Genomic DNA, 25,699 nt, shown 5'->3' with positions numbered 1-25,699 from the left:
TCTTCTCTCTCTCTCTCTCTCTCTCTCTCTCTCTCTCTCTCTCTCTCTCTGTGTATGAGAGAGAGAGAGATTGTTTGATTGCTTGATAGTGTATGTGACAGATAAATAGTAGATAGATAGATAGATAGATAGATAGATAGTGCTGTGCTAAGCTCAGGCCCATCTGATGTGCCTGTCCTCGAGGAAGCCCGTTAAAGATCGTCAGACTCTGGGATTGTGGCTGAGTTCTTTCGGAGAGATTCTAGGGAGAACGCTGTTGGAGAAAGCGGTCTGGATTCCGGAATGTGCTCCATTCTGTATTTCTCGATGTACGGCGCCGCAACTTCCCAAACCTGAGAGCCAAGCAAGGAACAAAGTCGAAACATGGACAAGGTGTTTTCTCCAGGCTGTGATGAAACATGAGCTTTGCCCCAAGTCAAAACACCCTCTGGTCACACACATAACTGCAGCTTGCTTGCTTGGTTTTTTTTTTTTTTTTTTTTTCTGTTTTTGAACCATTTGACACAGAATCTGTGTCAATTAATTGCTGGGTACATTTAAAGGGTTTTACGATACAAAGTCTAAAACCGTGCTCATGTTTTTTTTTTTGTTTTTGTTTTTTTTTAAAAGGTGTTTAAGCTGCTTCCTCCTCCCGAGCAAAACAAGCAAAAGCATGCGCACAAACACACACACACACTCACACACACCCCAACACACACCACCAGAGTCTTGGCAGCTCAGAGCAAAATGCCAGATGCTCACTCTAGGGAGGGTATAGTAGATACACCGAAGTACTGGACTTGGAAGCTGAAAGGTGAGACAGTGAATTCCCCCAAGGCTGTGTTTCTATGAGTATGCTAAGAGTATGCAAATATGCAAATATGGCCTGAGTCCCAGCCAATCAGAATGGGCTTCCACCCTTCAGCTGAGAATCATGGAATGGAAGCTGAGTTTGCATATGATAAGAGTCACATGCATAGAGCCAAGTTTTCCTTTTCATCTGCCAACCTATTAAGGCTCCATTTTTTTGGTCTGTAGCTTCCTCCGCCCCCCACCCCGCCACCAGTGTCCCCTGACAGCCAAGGAATCTTTCTGCTCTATGACCTTACAAAATAAATTCTCAGCTAGTGTGGTGGCTTCTGCTTGGATCCTAACACCCTTGCTTCTGGAATACTCTGAAGGAAGAAGATTGCTGAGAACCTGGGGCCAGCCTGGGCTGCTCAGTGAGTTCTGAGTCAGCCTGAGCTACATAGCGTGAGATACTGTCTTTAACAAAAATCCAGAAGAGAACATTTATTCTTTTCAAGCTAGCCCCTCACAAGCCTTTGTACTGGTGGCAGAGAAGAAGTGTCCCCTCAAAGGATATGGGGGTTTACTTCAAAATAAGAGATGCGAAGCTTACAAGGTAAGTTGTTTCCCCAGAGCAAAGTCACAGTTCTAAGGAAAATCAAGTGATTCTAGGTAATGGGACACTAATGATTCAAAGGGTTGTGTTTAAAGAATTAAAAATGTACATATATATATATATATATATGTATATATTCATACATACATGTGTGTATGTGTGTAAAGGGTATATGTATTAAATATACATTATGCATACACTTTATATAATAGACACACATAATGTAATATATACATATATATTACATATATAATATAATAGATACATATGGATTAATATGTATAGGATGTGTGTATGTGTGTGTCTATGTATTTTTAAAGATGGTTCAGCCTTTTAGTCATTTGTACCAACTGCCTAAGTCTATAGTCAGTATAACCAAAGGAGATAGGCAGTAAAGAAAACTGTATCTTGCCTAGCCAGGCAGGTACTGGACCACAGTGGAACCCTGGCACTTCACAGTGCCTTCTTCCCTGGTGGTGTCAGCTGTGCTAACACCAGCAGTACTTTAGCATCTCAGAACCACCACCGTCATAATGTCTGCACGCTCCATTTAAAAGCCAATCCTTCCATAGTCAGTATTTGGGTCCCAGCTGGGTCTTTAGGGGACTATCAGAGGTCTTTTAGTCTTCTTCCAAATCAGCTCTCTATTTTGTGTTCCCTTCCTACGAACAGCCAGGAAAGAATGGCTGAGACAGAGTCTCTCCACACCCAGCTCCCACTTCACTTCCCTCCCCCTTCCATCCCTCCCTTCATTCCCCCTCCCCAAGTTGTCAGCTTGCCTTTTGGTCAAGAAGCAACCTGTGTGCTGCCTCGATGTCTGGGGCCATGAAGCGATCTTTTATCCAGGGCCTACACAGAAAGAGAGAGAGAGAGCGAGAGCAGATCTAGGCAACAGCCACAAACAGACACCCACCGCTCTGCAGACACCCACCGCTCAGAAGTGGGGCAGGTCCCAAAGACCTGTTGACTTTACCTTACTACGGAGCGCACCAGGTCGTACACCTTCTCCAGCGGAGTGGTTGTTTTCAGGGGGCGCAGAAACTCTATACCCTGGCAGGCCGCGAGAAGCTCAATGGCCAGCACTAGAACAAATAGGGAGAAATAGCTGGTTAAAGTCTGGCTTCATCCTTACGGGGCTGAAACTACTCACAGTTACAACTCTCTGGAGCCGACTACACAGACGGGTGGTTTTCTATGTGTTGATAGAATAATAGCCTTACTACCGTGCTTTTAGTTTTTTATTATTGTTTTGATTTTGAGTCAGGATCTCAAGTATCCCAGACTAACCTCTAACTTTCTTTGTAGCCAAGGATGGTCTTTAATTCATGACCATCCTGCCTTCATCTCCTAGTGCCAGCATTACACGCATGCGCTATTGCAACCAGTTTATACAGGGTGGAGCTTGAATCCAGGGCCTGTACATGCCAGGAGGCAAGCACTATACTAGCTGTGCTACATACATCTCCAGCCCTAAGTTAGTTTGAAACCTTTTTCTAAGTTCCTGGTTTTATCTTCAGTGATGAGCTGGAGAACTGAAGCGTTTAGCAGGATAGATTACCAGCTTCCCTAATCCGCCAGTTCCCTTACTCACAAAGGGTTTGTCAGCCAGGTCTGTGTCGAGTGGATAGTGAGGGAAGTCTGCATGAGTGCCCCGACCCCTGCCTGGATCCTGAGTTTCACTAAATAAAGATGTGACTTTTCTTCTAGGTCCACAGTGGGCTATTTGTCCTCTCTCCCTTGTGAACTTTCTGTACTCACCTGAATTCATAATGTGCCTTATAAACCAAAAGTCAAGAAGTCAAATAATTTTAATACACCATCTGGGCTAACCTCTGTGAACTGAATTTCTCAGGGGGAGGGGGGTGGAGGAAGAGGGGGAGGGCGTGGAGGGAAGCCATACTTGTGTTAAAGATTCTACGAAGCTAATAAGCTGATTAGAACTTTGTGATTATTGAGGACTGAAATGCTGCAAAATCCAAAATCCAAACCATCTTAGGCCAACATAAGTCCCATTTAATAGCTATCAATGGCTATTGGTAGCGAATCAATCTCTGTGTCTGATCTGTTAGCCTCATGACTATCATGTGAAACCTTCTGGGACACAGCAACTTAGCATATCACCACCTCCCTCCAACCCCCAAACTAAGAATGGCACCAAATGGCAGGCATCTGAGACTCTGGCAGCGAGTTCTCTGCTCTGCGGTAACCCACCTACCTGATGCTCCCTCTTGATGCTTGGAAAAAACGGCTGGATTTAGGACACTCTAAATATAGTTCTAGCACTATAAAACGTTCACCCTTGGTTACCATGTTGGAAACATGGAACTTGGGGTAACCTAAATCTGTGTTCCTAGCCACTCAAAGAATCCACTCCAGAATGAACTATCTCTTATCCCCTCTGAGGTAAGAGCTGTGTTTCTTATGTTGAGTACTGAAGGTCATGGACTTGAACCTTGGTTTAGATCCCATCACTGACATTAAGACTGTACAGCTTTGGGTATACTGACCTCTGCTTTGGTTGCCATATTTGCCAAATGGGACTACACACCTCCTTAGGGTGACTACCTTATATTGTTATATTATAAATTAAATGAGTTAGAAGATTGGGTGCAGGCAGAGAATGTATGATATACGTCATATTATTTCCAAAGAGGAGTGGCTTTGCAATATGTTCTACCAAGGACAGAAAGCAACAAGGAACACCCATTTGAAAAATTAACATGAAACACTTTGGAAAACTCTTACTGATGAAACATTTCTCTCTGTAGCCAGCGGTTCTCCCTAAATCCATCAGCTGTGCCAGGGCTACAGTGTATCTTTATCCAGATGGATGCTTTTTAATACAGCGCTCTTTTGAAAGCAAACTCAAGGGCTACGCTAAGTGTGCAAGCTGTCATTCAAGCACACTGGTAATACCTGGTGAATCACGGTAATGCCCTCCAGTTTTAGGATTAATTTCTTCATTTAAGTAAAATTTACGTGGGTGAAAATTATCCAAAGGATGTCAGCTTTTAAGCCTTCAGTAGGGTCACTACTATCTGTGTAACCACAGAGCTTGAGAATAGAATGAGGGACTGGAGGAGGTGGCAGTTCTAAGGTAGGGGAAATAGAATGTATAGCTACTGAGAGGCAGTCTGGGAGGGCTGCAATGGGAAGATTAGATGGAGAAGGGGAAGGGTACAGGAAGGGTCAGCAAACATTAAGCATCCTATGGAAACCTAGTATAATAGAAGATTTTTAAAACATATCCATGTATGAAATAAATGTAAGTGGACTCACCAAAGAGCAGGGGAGACAGTGCCACAAATGGACTTCTTACACCACAAAGCGAAGGGTTACAGCTAATCGAGTTGTTGACCAAAAGGAGTCCCATAGAATCCCCCAAACAACCCAGGCCATTTCCAAGTCTACTGGTAACTTTCCACAAACAGACAACACCTATAATCTCATTGAACACAGAAGAGTTGAGGTGGCGCCTAACTGGAACCTTCACCCCTGTGAACTAGTATTCATGGGACTGGAAGTTTCTCTGTGTGCTACTAGACGAGAAAGCTAAAAACTAACTCAGGAACAAACCCCTCTGTCTACAATGGTGATCTGCCTGCAAGATATACTGGTATGTAGTGGCACAAAAAGTTGTGGGAGCAACCAGCCACTATCAGATTGGATTTAAGGCCTGCTCTCTGAGATGGAACCCAAGCCAGATACTGCTCAGGTAGCCAAGGACCTGAGACTAGATAGGCCTAGAGAAAAATCAAATACTACTATTCTAATAAAAGGACCTAGCCATAAAATGACTCTCAATGACATTCTGCTGTACTCATAAGTCAGCGTCTCACTTGGGCATCATCAGAGAAGATTCCTCCTGAAGTAGATGGGAACTCATATAGTTCCACCCACAGCTGGACAGCACACGAGAGGAAGGGATCTTTGAACACTGAGACCTAAATGAGATGTCCTCCTGGATCTCCCCTAGGCCCTAGGCCTCAGAGATCTATGCAGAGAAAGTAAAAAGATTGTAAGAGCCAATGGGACGGAAGACACCAAGGAAACAGTGCCTTCCAGATCAACAGGACACACACACACACTTGCCCATATGTTATTCTTGTCTTAATCTTGGGTTCTCCTTTGAGGATGTGTTTTTAGTCCCTTCAGATTTGATCAGGTTCTGCCTTTTCCTTCCTTAACTCTGCCCTTCAGCATTTTGTTAATGACTGCAAGGAGTTGTCAAGTTGGCCAGTGTCTGCTTCTCTGAATAGATGTTGGTTTCCACGTAGACTGAAGGTGAGTCCACCTTATTCACACTCTTACATACTCTGCTCAAGTGACACATGCCTTTCTACACTTTCCACACTCCTACACTGCTTACTTGAGCAAGAGTTCTGAGGGGGCTCAGTGATAAACAGGTTCGTGTCTCATGCTTAGAGCCAGGACTACTGGATCCCCAAATCTGGAGGTATTTGCTGACCATTTGTAATCGAATGGTCATGTATGTAATGGAACTGACGCTCGTTGGTTTGTGGCTGATTCGCCTTCCATTTTATAAACAGAGGGAACAACAGCGATGCACTAGGTAACCATCTGGACAGATGGTACCAACTTTACTGCCATGCAAATATCTGAGCAATAAATCTGAACCAGGTCGATCTAGTGATACGGTCAAGGTGGACGAGATTCTTGCCATTGCAGAAAGACAAACAAGCCCAGCTGTGTCAGAGGCACTGAGTGCTCCCAGAACAGAACAAAACAAAAATAAGAAGGGGGAGGGGGAAGCCAGGTGCTTCCCTAGCTGAGGCCAAGGACTCAGCTGTGTAAGAACTCTGGGCAGCTACATGGATGAAGTGAGGAAGGAAGCAGACATGCCCAGAGTCAAAGCTGCAGGCAATGTTTCCTGGCATTACAGGACATAACTGTGGTTCCGGGATATCAAGGGCATGGGAAAATGGGCAGAGGAAGTCTGATGTCAGATCTTGCCAGGCTTGCAGGCCTAAGGAATGGAGATGATGTGGTTTTAAGTGCTGCAGAGTAATTGGCAAATTCTCAGATGGGGCATGGTGTGGTCTAAATGAGGTCTGCAGAGGCTTGCCCTGTTTTGTAACACGTGGCAACTGCACAGATTAATCAGAAGTAGGGGATGGGCTTGATCTGGTGTGTCTGGTGGAGTTGGTGCCTTGATGAATTAGATAGGAGATGTGGGGGTAGATAAAAGGAACTCTTCAAGGTTTTTCAAGGCTATGGTTTCAGTGGAGAAGCATCCTATGTGTGGACATTCAGATAAGTGCTATGCTAGACAGAGAGCAAGTCCTGCCGTGCATGTGGAGACATGTCTTCAAATTCTGCCTGTAGGCGCGCAGCATGGTGCGTCCACTGCGGAGAGCCACCTCCGACTCTCCATAGAGGTGGGTGGGGAGCTGCTATATGAACTAACAATTCCAGTCCAGACAAACGAAAACACTCACCCCCATAAAAATTATTGCCTAGTAGCCAAAATGCACGAGCAAACCAGTCTTTCCACTAGGAGTGCATAGAGTAAATGAGAGTGTGGCTCAGGACAAGAAGAGCAGAACAAACCCGGTGGTGACATAAGCTAACACACCAACAAGCCCTTGAAAGCAGTGTGCAAGGTAAAAGAAACCAGACAAAAGGAACACACAGTGCATGATCCCGCTTATGTGAAAGGCCCACAACAGACAAATCTATGAGGACCTAAAATAGTGGTTGCCTAAGACAGGGGAAAATAGGGAGGATGGGGTGCGACGAGCTGAAGACTTCAGAGTTGGTGGGGGGCACAGATTGATGAACATGATCTAAGATTTAGGGTTGCGCAATTCAGTGAATATGCTGAAACCATTGAGCTGTACGCTTTAAAGGGGTGGGGTGAATTATAAATGAAAATAGCTGTTTATAGAAAAAAAATCTCAACTCACATTATCTTTTGCTTTGCTATTCTTTCCTCATGGGACAGGACCTGGGCAATTCTGCGTCAGCTCAAGAATTTAGGGAGGCTGTATGGGATGGAGGGCTATCACACTGTCACCAAAGATAAGCAGAGAGAGGGTGGCCTAGGGCAACTCTTCCAGTGATTTATCTCTGATAGCAGGGTAAATCTAAATCTCATTACATCTTTTATCTTTTGAATCAATGTCACCTTGTCAGAAATGCTTAAGCTAAGAGAAAATCCAGTCTTCCTACAGAACAAGTCTGGTTTCCTGCTGAGTCAACAGCTAGCAGGAAAACGGGGGGCGGGGGGTGATTCTAGATGAAGAGAGGCCTGGAATCATGCCACCAGAATTTAAAGTAGGGGGCCAGGGACTGGAGAGATGGCTCAGCGGATAAGAGCACTGATTGCTCTTCCAAAGGTCCTGAGTTCAAATCCCACCAACCACATGGTGGCTCACAACCATCTGTAATGGGATCTGATGCTCTCTTCTGGTGTGTCTGAAGATAGCTACAGTGCACTCACATACATAAAATAAATAAAACTTAAAAAACATATCGTATATAATAAATATCTATATTATATATATATGCATATTTATTATTATAGATTATAGTTGTTAGACCTAACCAGGACTCCAATGCTCTAAATGCTCTCAGGAGATCTGTGCTTTTTATATTTTAATGGAAGCAGCAATGAGGAAAGTTACTGAGGTTGGGGATATTTAAGGAGTGAGGCAGGGAAAGGGGCAGGTGTGGGAGATGCCCGTGGTCCCTCTGGTTACAGGGCTGCCTATATCCTGGTGGGGGAAGTAGCCTGAATATTTAAAAAAAAAAAAACCCACCTCATTGAAAATAAGGCTATATAAAGAGCCAGATGATCTCTGCATAGCTCCTTAGTTCTTAATCTTCAGTGCCAGACAGCATCGCCTAGAAATGGCTTTAGCCATACTCCCTCCCCTCCCTAGCATTTCTGGAAGGGGCCGGAGGACCTGCATTCCAAATGAGTCTCCAGAGAATACCGATTCTGCAGGCAGTGATTCTATTTCTTGAAAGACCCAGAAAACTAGTTTGTGAACAAACCAGGCCCACCTCCCACTGCTGGCTTTACCTTGTTCCACGTGCTCAACGACCCTGAGGGCTTTCCTGGCTGCCCATCCTCCCATGGAGACGTGGTCCTCTGTAGCAGCACTGGTCGAGAGTGAGTCCACAGATGAAGGGTGGCACAGAGCCTTGCTCTCAGACACTGCAAGAGACAAGGGCCAGTAACTCAGTGTCCCTAAAGGGAAACCCTGCCAAAACAGTACAGGGTGCCCTCAAAGTCTCCAGGGGTTCATGACCGTAACCCAAGCACGAGCCGGTGCTGAGCCACAGGGGGAAAACACGGGTCAATATTTTCCCAAAGTGGGAAGGATCTTAAAATCCTGGTGAGTTCTGAGATAAGATGAACATGAAAAAATGTGGGAATGCTAATAGTGTAAAACCCTGCCAAAACCACTAGACACATTTATTATGCTGGGAAGACGGGTGGGGGAAGGGTGGGGTGGAGTATGACAGATAAGACCATCTACTCAAAGATGATTTGCTTACTTTGAGGAAAGAGATCAGAATTTAGGGATGGCATTGAGAACCAAGGCTGGGCCTGTAGCTCTTGGGCAATACTGAGTAGTTGAGGAGGTTGGCTCCAACACCATGCAAGGAGGCAGTCTTGGTTTGAACATTAGTTCGCTGATAACCAGAGATATCTGGGAACTGAGGGTTATCCATACTGGGGTCTCCCAAGCCTGAGTTCCCACAAGAGCTCTCAGGTTTGGCCACAAAAAGATTATATCCTGAGGGTTGTACTGACCAGAACTTTTATAGAACATACAAACTTACTAGTACCAAGAAGATAAAGGACTGGATCAATAAGGGAAGGAACATTTTCAGTGAGAACGCCATCACCGGTGGGTAGCTTACGAGGCGGAAGTCATCCAAGCCAGTCTACCCAAGGGCCATCATTTCCTCTAGAAATCAATTACTGTTGCTCCACCTTAAAGTGGGGCATCTCTGTGCTAAGGATGTAGTTTAGAAACAATGGAGGGAACATACAGAAGATATTGGGCCAGAGAAGAAGGTGAACTCGTTGGTTCTTTCTTGGTTGATTGTACTGAGTTTTAGTGAGGAACTCAAGTGAGGAAGGGCTTGAGAATATATTATTGCTGGGCATCGTGTTGCATGCAGTCCAACACTAGGAAGTCAGAGGCAGGGGAATCTCTACAAGTTCCAGGTCAGCTTGGTCTACCTCTGAGTTCTCCACCAACTAGGGCTACACAGTGAGAACCTGTCTCCCAAAGAGATAATATTATTAAATAGAAATTACTGTTTACTTAGTGCTCATGTTGCAGGCAGAACACCAAGACTTTCTATGTACAGTTAGTTCATTTACCCTACATGACAACCCTATTAGGGACCATTGCCATTGTGGACTCTGCCTCGGGGAGCTAGCTGCAGAAGGAACAGGATGAGGAGACTTGCCAGCGCACAGTTATAAATGGCAGATCCGGGTTTTAGAGACAGGATTTCTCTGTCCTAGAGCTCCGTAGACCAGGCTGGCATTGAACTCACAGAGATCCACCTGCCTCTGCCTCCCCAGTGCTGGAATAAAGGAAGTATGCCGCCACCACCTGGCCCCACCAGATGCTTTTAATTAGCCATCATGTGACCTAGTTCTTTGAGATCAGGTTGTTAAAGAAAATACACTGTGCTCAGCTAAATTGGGAATTTTGAATAAAAAACACAATGTTTGGTTGGGGATTTTTTTGTTGTTGGTGGTGGTGGTGATTTTGTTTTGGTTTTAGCACAAGTAGGTTCTAAGTAATTCAAATAGCACTGGACATCCTATGTTTTTGTTTGTTGAATCTGCCCACTCTATTTTAGGATGAACACAGGATTCTTGATATTGATCAGTATCAGGAGCAGAGAGCAGACCCCAGAGACCCCAGAGCAGCCTCACTACCCAGCAGCCTAGTGGCCATCACATCTGGGAGAAGCCACAACTTTTGCAGTGTGTCCTGGCCACTGTCATGACAACCGACAGCATTTAAGCTGAGACCCCAGGCAGCCTTATGTGTGTACCTGCCCAGGATAGACAGTTTTCAGAACAGTAAAGTGCTTCATTGTAAGAAGCAGATATGGTTTTCCTCAAGAGGAAGGACATCAAGAAAGATGTGCAGAGGCAGGAAATGCTACAGGCCCTGGTGGAGTTTGAGCCCAAGGCAGTAAATACATAGCCTCTTACAACCATTGTAGACCCTCCTCGTGTAGTAGAGGTCCTCCAACAAGTTACCAGCAGGATTACCAGAATAATGAGAGTTAGGGAGAGACTGAGGACCTAAGAACACCCACCCTATTCTAGACAGAAGTTCCCCCCTTTCTACAAGCTGGGACCACCCTATTCTAACCCTCCTGTAAAGGGAGGCTAGATAGAGTGTGCTGGCAAGGTAGACGAGAGAGAGAGAGAGAGAGAGAGAGAGAGAGAGAGAGAGAGAGAGAGACTGTGTTTGAGATTACAGGCCATGATTNCTGAGGACCTAAGAACACCCACCCTATTCTAGACAGAAGTTCCCCCCTTTCTACAAGCTGGGACCACCCTATTCTAACCCTCCTGTAAAGGGAGGATAGATAGAGTGTGCTGGCAAGGTGAGAGAGAGAGAGAGAGAGAGAGAGAGAGAGAGAGAGAGAGAGAAAGAGAGACTGTGTTTGAGATTACAGGCCATGATTCTGTGGCAGCCCCCCTCCCCAGAGACAGCCTAGAGAGGACAAGAAGAGGGTATGAAGCCTCACGGAGATGAGATCCAAGGTCAGCAGCCACCTCAAGTGTTGCAACTTCAACGACAACCCTAATACCTAGAGAATCTTAAACCACAGGATGGCAAAGAGATGCAAGCAGGCTATTCACCAGCAGAGGATTCCGCCTGTTAATGCAAAGCAGGGCGGGCTGGAATGAATGCCAGCTTATCGGTGAATAAACTCCATCAGCCAGTTTAGTCATCCAACAAGGGGGAAAAAGATGAACACAATAAGCAGGTCCAACAACAAGAAGTAAGAAGGTGGGAGCTGAAGACCTTAAGGATTTGTTTGTTTGTTTGTTTGTCAGTTGACCAAATATGATAAGAACTACCTGCCTTGTCTACAAAACATGCTGGGTTTTTTTTAAATTACTTTTACCTGAAGACATCTCCTTTTGGTGATGACAAATATAGGCTTTGCTGCTGTTGTTGCCTAGTTTATTTTTGTTTTGTTTCAATGACTGGTTTTTCTTGCCATTAAAGTTTTGTTTTGTTTTGTTTTTTACATTGTTTCATATGTGGTTGAGATTTTTAAAAACTTGTAACAAGTTGAATGCTTGATTTTCTTTTAAGTCAGCAAACTGAAAGTACCTGTTAATAAAGTTCTTAAATAATGGTGATAACTAGTGATAACTACTGATTAAAAAGAAAAAAAAGAGTTCCTTGTAGTGAGTGCACAAAATTGGGTATCACTGTGCCTGTGTTTGAGCTCTGACTACATGCAACTACTGTACAATGTTGGGAAAGCCACCTAGCCTCTTGGGTCTCTGATTATTCATCTGGCCAGTGCAGATTAACAGTACCTCCTTCCTTACGAAGAAATGAAGAGAAATAAGCAAGGCCATTGGCACTAACTTCGTGGCAGGCATCCCTCTGGTGAAGCCCCCTGCAATCTCCAATCAGAAATCAGCTGCACTGAAGCTCAGTGTCTATGAGGCCTATTGTTTCTTGGAGGTATATATATATATTATATATATATATATATATATATATATATATATGTGTGTGTGTGTGTGTGTGTGTGTGTGTGTTTCGAGAACATCTTAATCTTTTAGTGGATAGTAGATCTAATAGAATGTCTCCAAATTTAATCATTCAGTTTGCCATCAACTGTATTGCCTCTGTCTCCCTCACATCTCACTCCCACCTGCCCTTTTGGAAGACAAGCTACATCGATGAAGGTCAACTCAAAGTCAGATTCCTCTCTCTGGGGCAATAGTCCATCTCTGCCTGCCTGCTATCTTCCAGTATTGCATTGTTTTGGTTTTCTTTTCTCTATAAGACATGTGAAGAGTCAAGCTGCTTGCTAAGTTAGGCATGAGAGAGAGCAGACACACCAAAGTGGAGAAACGTCAGGGCTCCTTCCAAGGCAAAAGCTGATACTTTGGGGGAAAACTGGGAAGTGCCCTTGGTGGACAGGCTTGTGTTCTGACTAAGGGAGTGTCCTTACCCAGGGCTGCTGCGGTGCAGTGGGCTATCATGAACCCAGAATTGAGACCTCCTTCAGCCACCAGGAAGGCAGGCAGCTCGCTGAGGGAAGGATTACACAGCCTTTCGATTCTTCTTTCACTAATTGCCGCAAGTTCATGGACACCAATGGCCAAATAGTCCAGGGCCTAAAAGGACACCTCGGTTTAGCCGGCCTGCACTGGAATGCACTTTCAGGGTTAGGAGCATGTTTAGAAAGCTTACCTTGGCTGGGTATTCACCATGGAAGTTTCCTCCTGAAATTGTCTCCCCTCGACTGGCAAAGACCATCTTTCAAAACAGGTTAAGGCTTAAATGTAACATCGTTGGCCACTTCAAAGGTAGCTCCTGTCCCCATCTGCTTATTTTTAGTATTGAGGTGACTGTCATTATACAGATACAGGGGAGAGAACAAGTCTTCCTGTAAGCAGTTATTGATATAAAACAGTGTTTCTCAACCTGTGGGTTACAACCCCCAAAGACGATTGGAAAACACGGATATTTATATCACAATTCATAACAGTGGCAAGATTACCATTATGAAGAAATAATTTTGTGGTTGGAGGTCATTAAAGGGTCATAGCATTAGAAAGGTTGAGAACCACTGACATAAAGGAACACACACACACACACATACACTCACACATTGAAGGTAAATTGTGATCATGTAATTGGGACCCAAAAGCATGGGGCATGAAATGTTTTCTCTTGAGATCAAAGATGTCAACCCCCGTGACTTTTATCTTCTGCCAATTTAACAACACTTACAGTCAAAAATTTAACAACACTTACAGTCAAAAGCTAAAGCCACAAACATGAACCACCTGCTTGGAGCCAAATTCTATTTCATCCTTAGAGATGTAAACCCGTGTCCATAGAAGCTGTTAAATAGAAGACCTGGTTGTTGGGGTATCCATCCAAATGTCTCAAATACAATGCTGGGGATGTTTCCCCGCTCTGTCCTTTGAGTTCCTGCACCAGCCTTCAACAACAGACAGTAGCCAACAGACACACTTCAGCTGGAGGGAACTTTGGACTCACAGAGTGTGATTGCTCCCCAGAGATAGTTCCAGTCTTTCACACATTGCTTGGGCCAACAGGCACCAAGGCAGACAGTAATGGTTCCTCCTTCCTGGTTCTAAAAGCTAATTCATTCTCTCTCTCTCTGTCTCTCTCTCTCTCTCTCTCTCTCTCTCTCAACTTTACCAACAATACATTTAGCTGTTCATCACCAGAGTTTGCATCTGTGACATCAGCCAACCTCTGAATGACAATATTCAGACAAAATGTTGTGCCTATACTGTGTGCTGTCATTATTCCCTAAATAGTACAACAAAACAACTGCTTATATAGTGTTTACATTGTATTAGGTCATCTAGGGAGGAGTCAATATATACAAGAAGAAACCTATAGGTTATCCTCGAGTATCAAAGGGCTTTGCGCATATAAAGATTTTGCTATGGGAAGGTTGTCCTGCACTCACTCCCTGACACGCACAGTCTTCTCTCTGTCCCGCCAATCCCTGGATTGACTGGTTGCTGCTCTAATTTAGAAAATGAACATGTATTAGCCTCTGGTTACCCAATTCTGTTGGTCATTAGATTTCAGCAACTTCCACCTTCCCTAACACTGGGTGCAGTGGAACACTGAGAACCTGTTCCCTCAGGCAACATCCGTACTAGAGGCGCGCTCTCTCTCAACTACCTGCAAATCAAGAGGCTTTTAATGAAGAAAGCAGAGGACTCAGGGCTGGAATTTTGTCTGGGGGAAAACCAAATAGAAAACCGTCATCCCTATCCAGGAAGTTTCTGTTAATCCTTTCCCTTTGAACCTTTGGGTTACTCTTTAAGGTCTAACTGTTCCGGTATAGATAGCTTCATCCTAGAACAAACCAGAGAGCTGAGACTACAGAGCATGCGCGAAAACCACTGTTCCTTCTAGGGAGTGCGGTGGTGTTGGGATGTGTGGGGCGTTCTTAATTCCAAGGATTATCATGGAGCAACCCTAGAGAACTTAAAACGAAATCCTGAAATAGGCTTACAGGATAAGCACACTCAAACCTCAGGTGAGAAGCCCCACACAGCGGTTGAGTAACCAGCCTTTAGCTCACCCGGGCTGGGAGTGGCTCTCTCAGCCATTTCTCCAGTGTTCAGAAGGAAGACAGCTGTACAATGGGAAGAAAGGGCTCCTGAGAGGGTTACCTGTTTTCACAGACAGCAATGCCTCTGTGGAGGTGGTACCTTGGCTAATCATCACAACTTCAAAGAAAAAAAACCAAACCAAACAAACAAAAAAAAAACCCAGACTCTCTGGGGGAAAGTGATCCTGTGAAGAAACCTCTCCCTCTACCAAGAATGATTCTTACTGTGTGCACAGAAACATAAACTATGGCCTGAGTCAAGTCCTCGTCAGAAAGGAACCTGAAGCCTTAGCCCACCGGAAACATTTTGATGTGTTAGCATGGCGTTTCTGCCTAAGGCATCCTAGAACCAGGCTCCGAAAGTGAAGCCAGCCTATGAGACGCTAATCACATAACAGCTCCAGCATCGGGGTTTTCTGCCAGTGACTTTGTGAAACCATATCCACAAACGCTGAAAGTGGTCCTTTCATCTTTTATGGGTCCGTTTTGAAAGCACAGCATGGTAGGCTCAGAATCCAAGAGGAGGGTCACAGCTCCGAGTCTGACCTAGAAGAAGCCGCCCAAGTGCTCAGCCTCCGGGGACCAACTCATCGAACTATGAAACAGAATGACTCGACACAGACGCTTTAAGGAGGATTGTGTAAGCAGATCCTATCTCAGCCACTTGGAGAACGCTGCAAATGTGCGGAACATTGAAAAGATACAGGATTGTCTGTGGCACTGTTCAGTTCTGTAGTGATGATGTCCTTTACAAAGGCTATTGTGTCATTCACCACACCGTGGACCTAAAAGCACAATCAAAAATAAGACTGAATACCCAGAGACAGTCTCCAGGCTTTTCCTTGTAACTGCTTTGCAGTTATAATCATAAAAAGTATAACTGGCTTAGGACATGAAGACAACTGATAAAAGTTCTCAGTGAGCTGGGCAGTGGTGGCACATGCCTTTAATCCCAGCACTTGGGAGGCAGAGGTAGGCGGATTTCTGAGTTTGAGGCCAGCCTGGTCTACAGAGTGAGTTCCAGGACAGCCAGGGCTATACAGAGAAAAACCCTGTCTCGAAAAACAAAACAAAACAAAACAAAACAAAACAAACAAACAAAAGGTTCTCAGTAAAACAACTTAGAATAGAAAGAAATACATTAAAATAAATAAAATATATTAGACTAATATGCTAAACATTGTGATATTGGGAAAAAGTGCCAACTCTAGCCATAAAGAATCTCTCTTCTGTACCAGTGATAGGATGTGGGCAAGTTAGGTTTCTGCTTGAAACAGAAACAGATTTGGAATGCAGACGATGGATGCTACCTTACTGTTGAGAGGAAGTAAATAAGATGCTGTAGCATTTCTTGGATGTGAGTCACGGGGGTCACACAGATGGTAGCCATCAAGGGGATGCCGGTCATGAAGCATAAAGAACCACAGTAGAGATGCTCACAAGACAATAGTCACCCTGCACCTTGCCCCGGGAGACAGGGCACACTTAAGCGCTTCTCCCAGAAGTTCAGGAGATAATAATCTAGTGGTGTGATCTTGGGCACAGAAGGTACTGAACCCTGTTCATCAGATTCTGACTACAAAATGGGAGAATAGACCAACTACACTGTTGGGAAAATTCAGTGAATTAATAGTTGGAAGACACTGGTAATGGAGCCAGTCATGGTTCTTAGGGTAGCAGGGGCACTTAAGCCAGGACTTGTTCTAATGGCTCAGTTCATTTGGCAATTCTTTTCCATAGATGTTGTCAAACTATTATTTAATAAGGTACTTAAATAGGACTTACTGAGTCATACAAAATGAAGGTATTTACCTTAGAGAAAACACCCTTCTACTCTCTCTACCAGAACTTGACTGACAGATCATTTCTTGAGATGACTGTAATCTCTCACCAGTCAGATCAGGGAAAAAAAAAAAAGCTGCGCCCATTTCTTACTTAAAGTTGTATTAGAGACTCATGTATGACTGGTTTATACTTGATCATAAAATGCAGATAAGGTATGTCTCACAGGCACTTGAATTCTGAAAGACAGAGTGGAACTTTCCCATAAACATTCTAGGTTGATGGATTGTCGTCTTTCCCTCCTGGAAGAACCAGTAAGACTCTTCAAATGCTACCTAACTGTGTTGTAGTCTATCAACACAGGAGGTCAAGATACAGGAGGCTTAGCCTACCCAGTAAGAAGCTGAAAATAACTGGAGGCATGGAAGCATAAGCTAGGTACTATTTTTAACAGTAGCAGTAGAGAGATTTAGATTGCATTAGGTCATGACCTGATCTGGGTTTGCTTTTGTTTTGTTTTTTCCCTATGAATTATTGGAAAAGAGCCTTTGCTGGTCTCCTTGTTTCTTGACTTTACCTGTGGACAGCAGCGTAAGGTGTACGCATCCTGAACACGATCGCAGAACCTGTGGCTTTCTGTGCAAGGAGGGGCAAGGGGAAAGAAAACAGACAACACATTACCGATCTCTCCAGGGCACCCAGCACCAATGAGCCCACTCAAACAAACTTGTCCAGACCTGCGATTTCTGATGGATGGTGATCCGAGTCCAGGAGGGACCGGAATCGGAAAGCAACTTCAATTTGCCCGCGGTGAGGTCGGACAGCATGGATGTCTGGAATGGAAGGAGACAAACAAATCTGAGCAATTCCGACATTAGAATGAACCATGGAGGGTGGGGGACCATCCATGGTGCTGGCCAAGCCCTCTGAAGTCCTGGGGGTTCTCACCTTCATGCAGCATGCTAGACACTTCAACCCAAAGGCATATTTTTCCCTATCTACTTGATTGTCTACAATGAACATGTTGTGGTACTGTCTGGAGAGTACCCTAGAAACGTCAGTCAAGAGTCCAGGACCACGCTTAAAGCAACTGGACCGATGACAGCAGGGAGCATGAAGAGCGGCTTAATTTATCTAAGTCATTTTTGGACATTTTCCGCTCTTCTTATCATTAACATGGAGTTATTATTAACTCCATTCATTAATTGTATTTAGATAAGATGCAAATACTTATATCATTTTTGTCTTCCCAATTTTCTTATCCGAGCATTACTAACATGTGTGTGTGTGTGTGTGTGTCTGTCTGTCTGTCTGTCTGCCTGTCTGCACATGTGTAAATACATGAATGGGTGCCTGGGTGTAGATGTATGGAAGCCAGAGAAAGAGTGGATGTAAGAATCCCTTATGTACTCTCCATCTTTCCCCTCTTATTTTTCATTTCTCATTGGCTCGAAACTCATCAACTTTGCTAGCTTGCCCCAGGGATCTTTTTGTCTCCATCCCCTGAGCTCTGGGCACACAAGTAGGTACCGCCAAGTCCAATTTTTAAAAAGTCAGTTCTAGGGCTGAACTTAGGTCCCTTCTAGGTAAACAAGATCTTTCCCTACCTAATCTCTCCTCAACCCCTTCCACTGGAATGTCAAGTCTAACAAACTGACTCCTAAAACAATACCTAGCTTAGCATGCCAGATCCCCGGGTGACCTGGAGCCAGTTGCTTAGCTCTCCAGGTCAATGTCTGCCTTCAGAACGTAATTGTTACCAGATACTGACAGTGCTCAGGCGAGCCTGTGGCAGTTCTGGATCTTCTCGCTCTTCCCTGCTGCCCACACCCTCCACCTCCATGCCTAAAAATGCCAACCGACTCGCCCACGTTGAATGCGTAACCAAAGAGAGAACTTGCTGACCGGTATCGAAGGCTTTGGTGGTGCCCTTCAGCACCTCCAGGGTCAAGGCAGCCACAATATCAGCTTGCCGGGCAATGGCGCTGGCTCGCTCCAGGGCTTCACAGCCCAGGGAAGTGATCATCTGTGTCCCGTTGATGAGTGCCAGGCCCTGTGGGGGGAGGGAGCAAAGTTCCCTATTGTTCTCACTGTAATGAACACGCAGATAAACACATTTGGTGTCTTCTGCTTTGGTGGAGAGAAACTAGCCCAGCTGAGCCGGTGCCTCTGTGTTTTCGAAAGTGTGGGGCGATCCTGCGCGTTCACGAGCTTGATTAACACCATATCTGGAATCATTAGCCTGAATCTGACCAAAGGCTACCTGCCTACTGTGCCCCTGCCAAGGCAGCCGTGTGGCCCTGCAGTGCAGAGTGTTGTGTAGCATCTATGTTGGTTACTCATCTCTCACCCTCATAGATAAGGCATCCTAAGAATATCCTGGTCCAAACTTGTGGCTGAGAGCATCTTTTTGTTTTGTTTTTGTTTTGTTTTGTTTTGTTTTTGTTTGTTTTTGTTTTGTTTTGTTTTTGTTTTTGTTTTTGTTTTATTTTTGTTTTTGTTTTTTCAGACACGGTTTCTCTGTGTAGCCCTGGCCATCCTGGAACTCACTCTGTAGACCAGGCTGGCCTCGAACTCAGAAATCCACCTGCCTCTGCTTCCCAAGTGTTGGGATTAAAGGCGTGGGCCACCACTGCCGGCGGCTGAGAGCATCTTAAAGGGCCTTGACCGAGCATATCTCGTCAAGCTCTCTAGAAAGCTATATTTGACATTTACGTTCTTAGAGAACACTCAGGGACTTACAGCATGACTAATCTTACGTGCTCCCAGAGGAGCCCTTTCTTCAGTGAGCAACTGTCAATCAGCACATAAACTGTGTTTGGTTTAAGGAATCAGTGAGGCTGGTGCTAAGGATGAAAACAGCGCATATGTAAAGATTTGTTAACACAAACAAGTTTTTCTTGACTTACTTCTTTTGGTTTCAAGACAATTGGTTTCAGTCCATGGGCTTCTAGAACCTGTTGAATGATTAAAAGCATGTACATTGTTATTACTGGACATAGGAGCTTAGTTTTATTTTTATGTGAAGCCTATTGAAATACTTTCAGTACTAACATTTAAAAAGATTAAGCCTATACAAACTTGTTCTAACCGGGTTCTCGGGGCCAGCATCTATCTCTGTTTAGTTTGAAAGCAGACTTAGCAACTTTTAGACTCTTGAACCAAGGACTTGACTACTTACAGAACAAATTTTGCTTTCAAGTTCCTCTGTGTTGGGCCTCAAGCTTTGAGATTCACCTAGATACACCTACTCTCCAGTCAGGCTGGGCTCAAGGCTGGCTGTCCACATGCTTCCAAATCCAAAGCACGACCCCCAAACAGTCCTCTGCCCTTATTCCTGTGTCTTCTGTCACTGGGGGCAGGGCTTGGGGGGGGCAAATGTGTGTCCCCCAATGAGGAGGAGATTATGGTTCCCCTCAACTAGGTAGGACTAGCATCCCAAGAAGAAAGGGACAGACGCTCTTTCTTTTACACAACCGAAGGAAAAGGTGTTCTCCTGGTGAGGGAGAGGAAGGTGGAGCTAAAGTGGGAGAAAGACAGACAGGTGCCCCTTCACTCTGTCCATTTCTCCTGGTCCGGGTACCTCTCATTGCAGGTGATGGGCTGGGCTTGACTGTGGGAAGAGTAGAGACCCACACAGGCTGCATGCTTGAGGGCAGATATAGGAGGCAACTAAAAAGTAACCCATGTGTGTGGGTGGCCTGGAAGGATTAGAGGAGCAGAGGGGTAGATTCCTAGAAGAGTTTTCAGAAGAAAAAAGAAAGAGAATGGAAACAAAGCCCTGGGCCATTGGCTCAGTCCAGAGCACACTCAGCAGCTGGCTAACTGAAGTTTCTGCCAAGGAGAACCCGGGGAAGGAAGGACTGTGGGGAATCCCCCCCCCTTTTTTTTTTCAAGCCTGGGTTTCACCAGCCCTGGCTTTCCTGGAACTCGCTTTATAGACCAGGCTGGCCTCGAACTTAAGAGACTCTCCTGCCTCTGCCTCCTCAGTGCTGGGATTAAAGGCATGCACCACCACAGCCCAGCTGGGAAACACACTCTTGAAGCCACATTATGTCTGAACTTTATCCTGTAGCTGAGGGAAATGCTTGCAGGTCAAGCAGGATGTGTTTGGATTTGCTGTTAACCGAGGTCAGGCTGGCTGCCGTATAAAGGTGGGTGCAGAAACAATGTCCACTGAGACAGAACCAAGATGGGCTGCATTGAAGAAGGGTGACCTGGAAACCAGGTCCCCCAAAGGATGACCTAGTCTTTTCTTCCTCCTCCTTGGTCCTCTGTCCCTTTCCCTTACAGTTAGGGTGCCTCTCACCAGCTGCTCATAAAGGACACTTTAAATGATGCTGTGGGCTTCTCAGTTGCCATCGGGACAAGAAGAAAACATTAAAAGCTTTGTATAAAACATGCGCTTCTGAGGAGCTCATCAGGAAAACACCGTGCTTTCTAGAGACCACGGAGCAAGTCTTTCACAACTCTGTACCTGTAACATAAGCTCCCAAATGCAATGGTGACTCGGTGCAACCTCCCCAGTGGGCACCAGCAGTCATGTGAGTGCAGAATACATTCCTGAAATTAAAACTAGCAAGGATACCTTCCCCGCTGCATCCACATATCTGGGATGCTGGCGGGTGACTGTGGGAGCCAGTAAATACCCTTTCCTAGTCTGACTCTTAGGCTTGAATTGTCTGTAACTGAGTTGCTGGAGAGACAAGGACACAGAACAACCCACTGGAGTCTCCCGGCTCCGGCGGCAGAGAGGACCGCCACAGTTGGAGCTCTTGCATGAGGCTTACGTATTTAGCATCCGCCCAGCCACTCTTTGGGGACCACATCTTTCCTTCTCCGATGAGCCCCAGAGCGAGATGAGAGAGTGGGGCAAGGTCTCCGCTGGCACCCACAGTTCCTTTCTCTGGAACATAGGACAGGCAGGAGGCTGCAAGAGAAGTGGGCACCAGTTACCTCAACAGTGTGCAAGGCATTTTGGTTATCTTTGCATTACCTGTGAAGCCAGCCCTCACCTCCAACAGAGTGTAGAGTCGTTTTGTAGCACAAACACCCAAGAATGATAATTTAAGAGAACCAGTTAAGCCAGGCAGGGGTGGCCCACTCCTTAAATCCAGGAACTTGGGGAGGCAGAAGCAAGTGGATCTCTGTAAATCTGAGGCCAGCATGGTCTACAGAGAGACTTCCAGGACAGCCAGGACTACACAGAGAAACCCTGTCTCAAAAATCACACCCCTTCCCAAACTCCCTCCAAAGAAGCGGCTGAGCTCTTATGAAAGAGAAGGGTGAGGGTGGAGAGAAGAAAAGAGGAAGGGTGGCAGGAAGGGGGAAAATGAGAAAGAGAAAAGAAGGAAATCTATGTGGAGTCATATGGGTGGGGGACAGATGTCCCTAGGGAAGGACACAGTGCTCAGGCTGTCATGACTCCATTCCCAGGAGTCTAGAAATATCTCAGAAACACACTTATAAACTAGCTGCTGATCATCACGTTCTGGTTTATAAGACCAAAAGGTTAGAAATCACCAAAGTACGGAATTAAGAGCCATTCAGGTGATCAGATTATAAGGAGTCATTAAAAGCTGCTGGAGCATGCTTAGAAACGAGTAAACAGTTACTTTAAAAAATAAACAAACAAACAAACAAACAACAACAAAACCATGGACTGTTCTAGAAATATGGTCCACAAAACTATTATTAGCAAAGTTCTTTAAGGGTTATAAATTCATAGGCAAATCATACATTCCCTGTCTCTCTGTCTCTGTCTCTCTCTGTCCCTGTCTGCTCTCTCTCTCTGTCTCTCCCCTTGTCTCCAGTCATTCAGTTACCACCCCATACACTATCATTTTTTATACATGAGAATGTGCCTATTTTAGACCTTCCTCCCCAAAACGTTACCCCCAAAGAGAGGCTTCTGTTTCCTAAAATAAAAGTCCTGATGATGGTGTTCGTATTTCCCCAGCTGTTGCTAAGTAATATCAGTTAGACACATCACTGACAATCATGGACCACCTTCCTGACTGTAGCTGACCTGGGAAATTCTCAGAGCATCAGGGTCCCACAGATGCCTTAATCTATCAGAGCAGTGGTGAGCTCAAGGCTGCAGAGCTACTGTCTTGGGTTTGAGGCTTGTGGTGGAGTGGAGCTGGCTGATCACTATGTAGTGTAATGGGATCACTATGGACCTGTGTAGACCACCCTAGTCTAGCCTATAGATTGTGCCCTCCACTGGCCAGCATGTCACATTTATGAGTCCCCCGTGTCCTCAGCATAGCAACTAAAGCATTTGGTCTTCTCTGGATGACTTTGAGAGACTTTGTTTCCTTTCCCATTCCTTTTCCCCCAAGGAGCCCTGGGATTCCCATCGACCTGATGTTTTGTCCTCAGCTGTGTGAAGGTACAGCTTCCTGAGCCTTGAGAACCTGGTCTCCCCCTTTAAGCACTGAGTTTGGTTGCATCGTGTCTTATTCCACAATGGCTTCATGACTAGGTCAATTATTAACCTTGTCACATTTCTGACCCTACCTTTTTACAGAGTTAGATTTCTGTGTGTTGGTGTAACTTGTCCATCATCCAGGGAACTTTAAGACTTCAGGTTCCCCGGGTGCCAACTGGAACCATTGTCTTGGGGATGGAAATCATCCAGGAATTATGTTCCTGGATGACTTGGTGAGTCCTTGATCATATATAGGTGCCACTGAATAGAAAGCTCTGTATAGACCCGAACTTAAAGGCATAATGTCAGGGTGAATGCTTATCTTAAATGTTAGATCAAAGCTATGAGATGGCCCGTCCTTTATGGGAACAATTAAAGCTCCCAATTCTTGCTACCCGATTGCCAACCAGTTCTCCTTCTTGCCAAACCAGTTTTACACTCATTTTGATTATTTTCTTTTTAATCTCAGCATCTAGCCATCCAAGTCTACCTTTGTGGTGTGTAACCATCATCTCTCTGAAAGGCCGGACTAAGGACACGTTGCCTTACCATTAAATGCTTCAATAACTTGTTTCAGCGTCTCCAAGGAAATCCCACTGTAACCTTTGGCTAAGACGTTGATCCTCAAAGCCAAGAGCATCCGACACCTCTCAGGACTGAGCGGTTTCCCAACACCTACAAAGCAGAATTGCCATTTTCTTTGAGGAAAAAAAAATCCTTCTCCACCTCCTGCCTGCCCCCTTGCCCCCATCTTTCAGATCTTTTCCCAGTTTGCCAATCTCCCCCTGGCTTTCTGAAGCTGGGTGGATGGTGCTCCCTGTTGCCAGTCTTGCTTCTCAAAGCCTTGTCTGGACCAAGCTAGAGACCCAGGCTCTCCTCAACTCCTTCCTTAGCATCCTTCAGGGAACCTCACCTACCTAAATAGCTTCGAAATACTTCAGAGAGACCTTGGCACAAGCTCCTTCCATGTCATGGGCCCAGGGTTCATCCAGTCTAGCTCATGACCCCAATATTAGTGTTCCTTTTTCTCCCCTAAATGCAGTGGTCTCTTCCTAGGCTGGGACCCCATTTTTCCAAGGGGCTCTTTCTGTTTTCCAAGCTGCAGCAGAAAGCTGGTCTGTCCTGATGTCTCCCTCACACTCCTGGGTCCCGAGCATCCAGCCCTTGGAATGCATTTGGAGCACGCTAGCTGATGGGACTTGTAGCATGGGACTTACATGATGCTAGTCAATCACGTGAGCTACGTGGTTTGGGAGGCACCCAATACTAGGAAAAATTTACCTGAAGAATGGGAACGGACTAAGTTGACTTGAAGCTCCCTGGAAGAGAAGGATGAGAACCCTCTTAGACACCAGTGTGTGTATGTGTGTGTGTGTGTGTGTGTGAGAGAGAGAGAGGGGGGGGGGAACATGCTTTCTCAGCTGGGAGTATAAAGGGAACAACAGGGAAGACTTTAGATGAGTTGCTGCATGCAGGGAAAGGACACACATTAGGTCTCGTTCTCTCATGATGAGTTGGGTACAAGTCAACTGGAACCTTACACTGCCCATCCAGGAACGTGAGACGCTTGACTGTCTTCCAGGGTTGTGTGAGAATTTGCTGCCCATGGCTTGATCAAAAGCAGGGATTCTCAACCTGTGGGTCCCAATCCCTTTGGGACTCACATATCAGGATATCCTGTATATCAGAGATTTACTACGATTCGTAACTGTAGCCAAATTACCATTACGAAGTGGCAATGAAAATAATGTTGGGGAGCGAGGAGTCATCACAACATCCTCGAGGAACTGTATTAAAGGGTCGAAGCATTGAGAAGGTTGAGAACCACCGGTCTGAAGTGAGCTCTCAACAAATGTCAGTGTGCTTTAAAAAGAAAATGTGAATGATCTTCATGGGAACAAAACCTCCAAGTTGGGGCAGGTGGGGTTGTGGCGCCTTCATGGGAGACTTACTGTAGCTTATTGGCAGGGATTACAGTTCTAGCAAATTTTCCAAAACCTGTGGTGATGCCGTAAACAACTGGAGTACAAAAAAGAAAGAAACAGACACTTTGATTAGATGCCACAGGGGTTCTAGTCCTACGTTTGCCCGTAAACTAATGTTGGGACACCCCGAGAGAGAAAAGGATACCTGTTCTTTCTTTGATGATGCTGTCGATGACTTCCCGGGACTGCTGCACTTTCTTCTCAGCAATTGAAGTGAGCTAGGAGAGCATTGGCCAGGAGTGAGCATATGAAAGCCTTCCATGTCCAATGGGGACGGAAGGGCACTGTCCTTCCCGACCTCCCTCACGTACCTTTATCTTGTAACGTCCCTTGCCCAGGTTGACCAGATCCTCCGTGCTCAGACTGTCCCCATCTAGGGCAATGTACTGCACAAGACAGGTGAGGTTCAGTGAGTGGGAGGGGCTTTGAAGGAGTAGCCTTGGATTCTGCCTGGCTATCTCTGGATTCTATCTCTGCCCAAAGATAGTTTACTACCGGTCTGAGGCATTGATGTGCTAATTAAGAACATGGCTGGCTTACAGGAACACTGGGCAAGAAAAATCAGAAAAGCAGGGGCCAGGCTCCCCATAGTATACTCTGAGCTGGATGAAACCTGTCTTTAGTATAGTGCTCACCCAGGTATACCCCCCCTCCTCCTTCTCCTCCTCTTCTTCCTCCTCTTCTTCCTTCTCCTCCTCCTCCTCTTCCTCCTCCTCTTCCTCTTCCTCCTCCTCTTCCTCT

At 45.4% G+C, this 25,699-nt stretch overlaps 1 protein-coding gene across 1 annotated transcript in view; it reads right to left on the bottom strand.

The window, feature by feature from the left end:
• Positions 1-6: 6 nt before the first annotated feature.
• The window catches only part of Hal (histidine ammonia-lyase), a 27,371-nt gene continuing 1,678 nt past the window's right edge, over positions 7-25,699 (bottom strand). The window contains exons 4-20 of the mRNA XM_021173846.2: positions 25,270-25,344; positions 25,104-25,176; positions 24,926-24,992; positions 24,255-24,292; positions 23,523-23,648; positions 21,331-21,470; positions 19,450-19,497; positions 18,446-18,593; positions 17,278-17,373; positions 17,118-17,176; positions 15,463-15,543; positions 12,844-12,909; positions 12,602-12,767; positions 8,433-8,567; positions 2,358-2,466; positions 2,164-2,233; positions 7-332 (exon numbers count right to left, since the gene is read on the bottom strand). Coding sequence (XP_021029505.1) covers positions 192-332; positions 2,164-2,233; positions 2,358-2,466; positions 8,433-8,567; positions 12,602-12,767; positions 12,844-12,909; positions 15,463-15,543; positions 17,118-17,176; positions 17,278-17,373; positions 18,446-18,593; positions 19,450-19,497; positions 21,331-21,470; positions 23,523-23,648; positions 24,255-24,292; positions 24,926-24,992; positions 25,104-25,176; positions 25,270-25,344 — 1,638 coding nt within the window. The 3' untranslated portion in view covers positions 7-191. The remainder of the gene's footprint in view (positions 333-2,163; positions 2,234-2,357; positions 2,467-8,432; positions 8,568-12,601; positions 12,768-12,843; positions 12,910-15,462; positions 15,544-17,117; positions 17,177-17,277; positions 17,374-18,445; positions 18,594-19,449; positions 19,498-21,330; positions 21,471-23,522; positions 23,649-24,254; positions 24,293-24,925; positions 24,993-25,103; positions 25,177-25,269; positions 25,345-25,699) is intronic.

Source organism: Mus caroli, chromosome 10 (assembly GCF_900094665.2).
Source record: "Mus caroli chromosome 10, CAROLI_EIJ_v1.1, whole genome shotgun sequence".
Lineage (NCBI taxonomy): Eukaryota > Metazoa > Chordata > Mammalia > Rodentia > Muridae > Mus > Mus caroli.
Note: the sequence above shows the minus strand (reverse complement) of the source record. Positions and strands in the feature narration are given on the sequence as shown.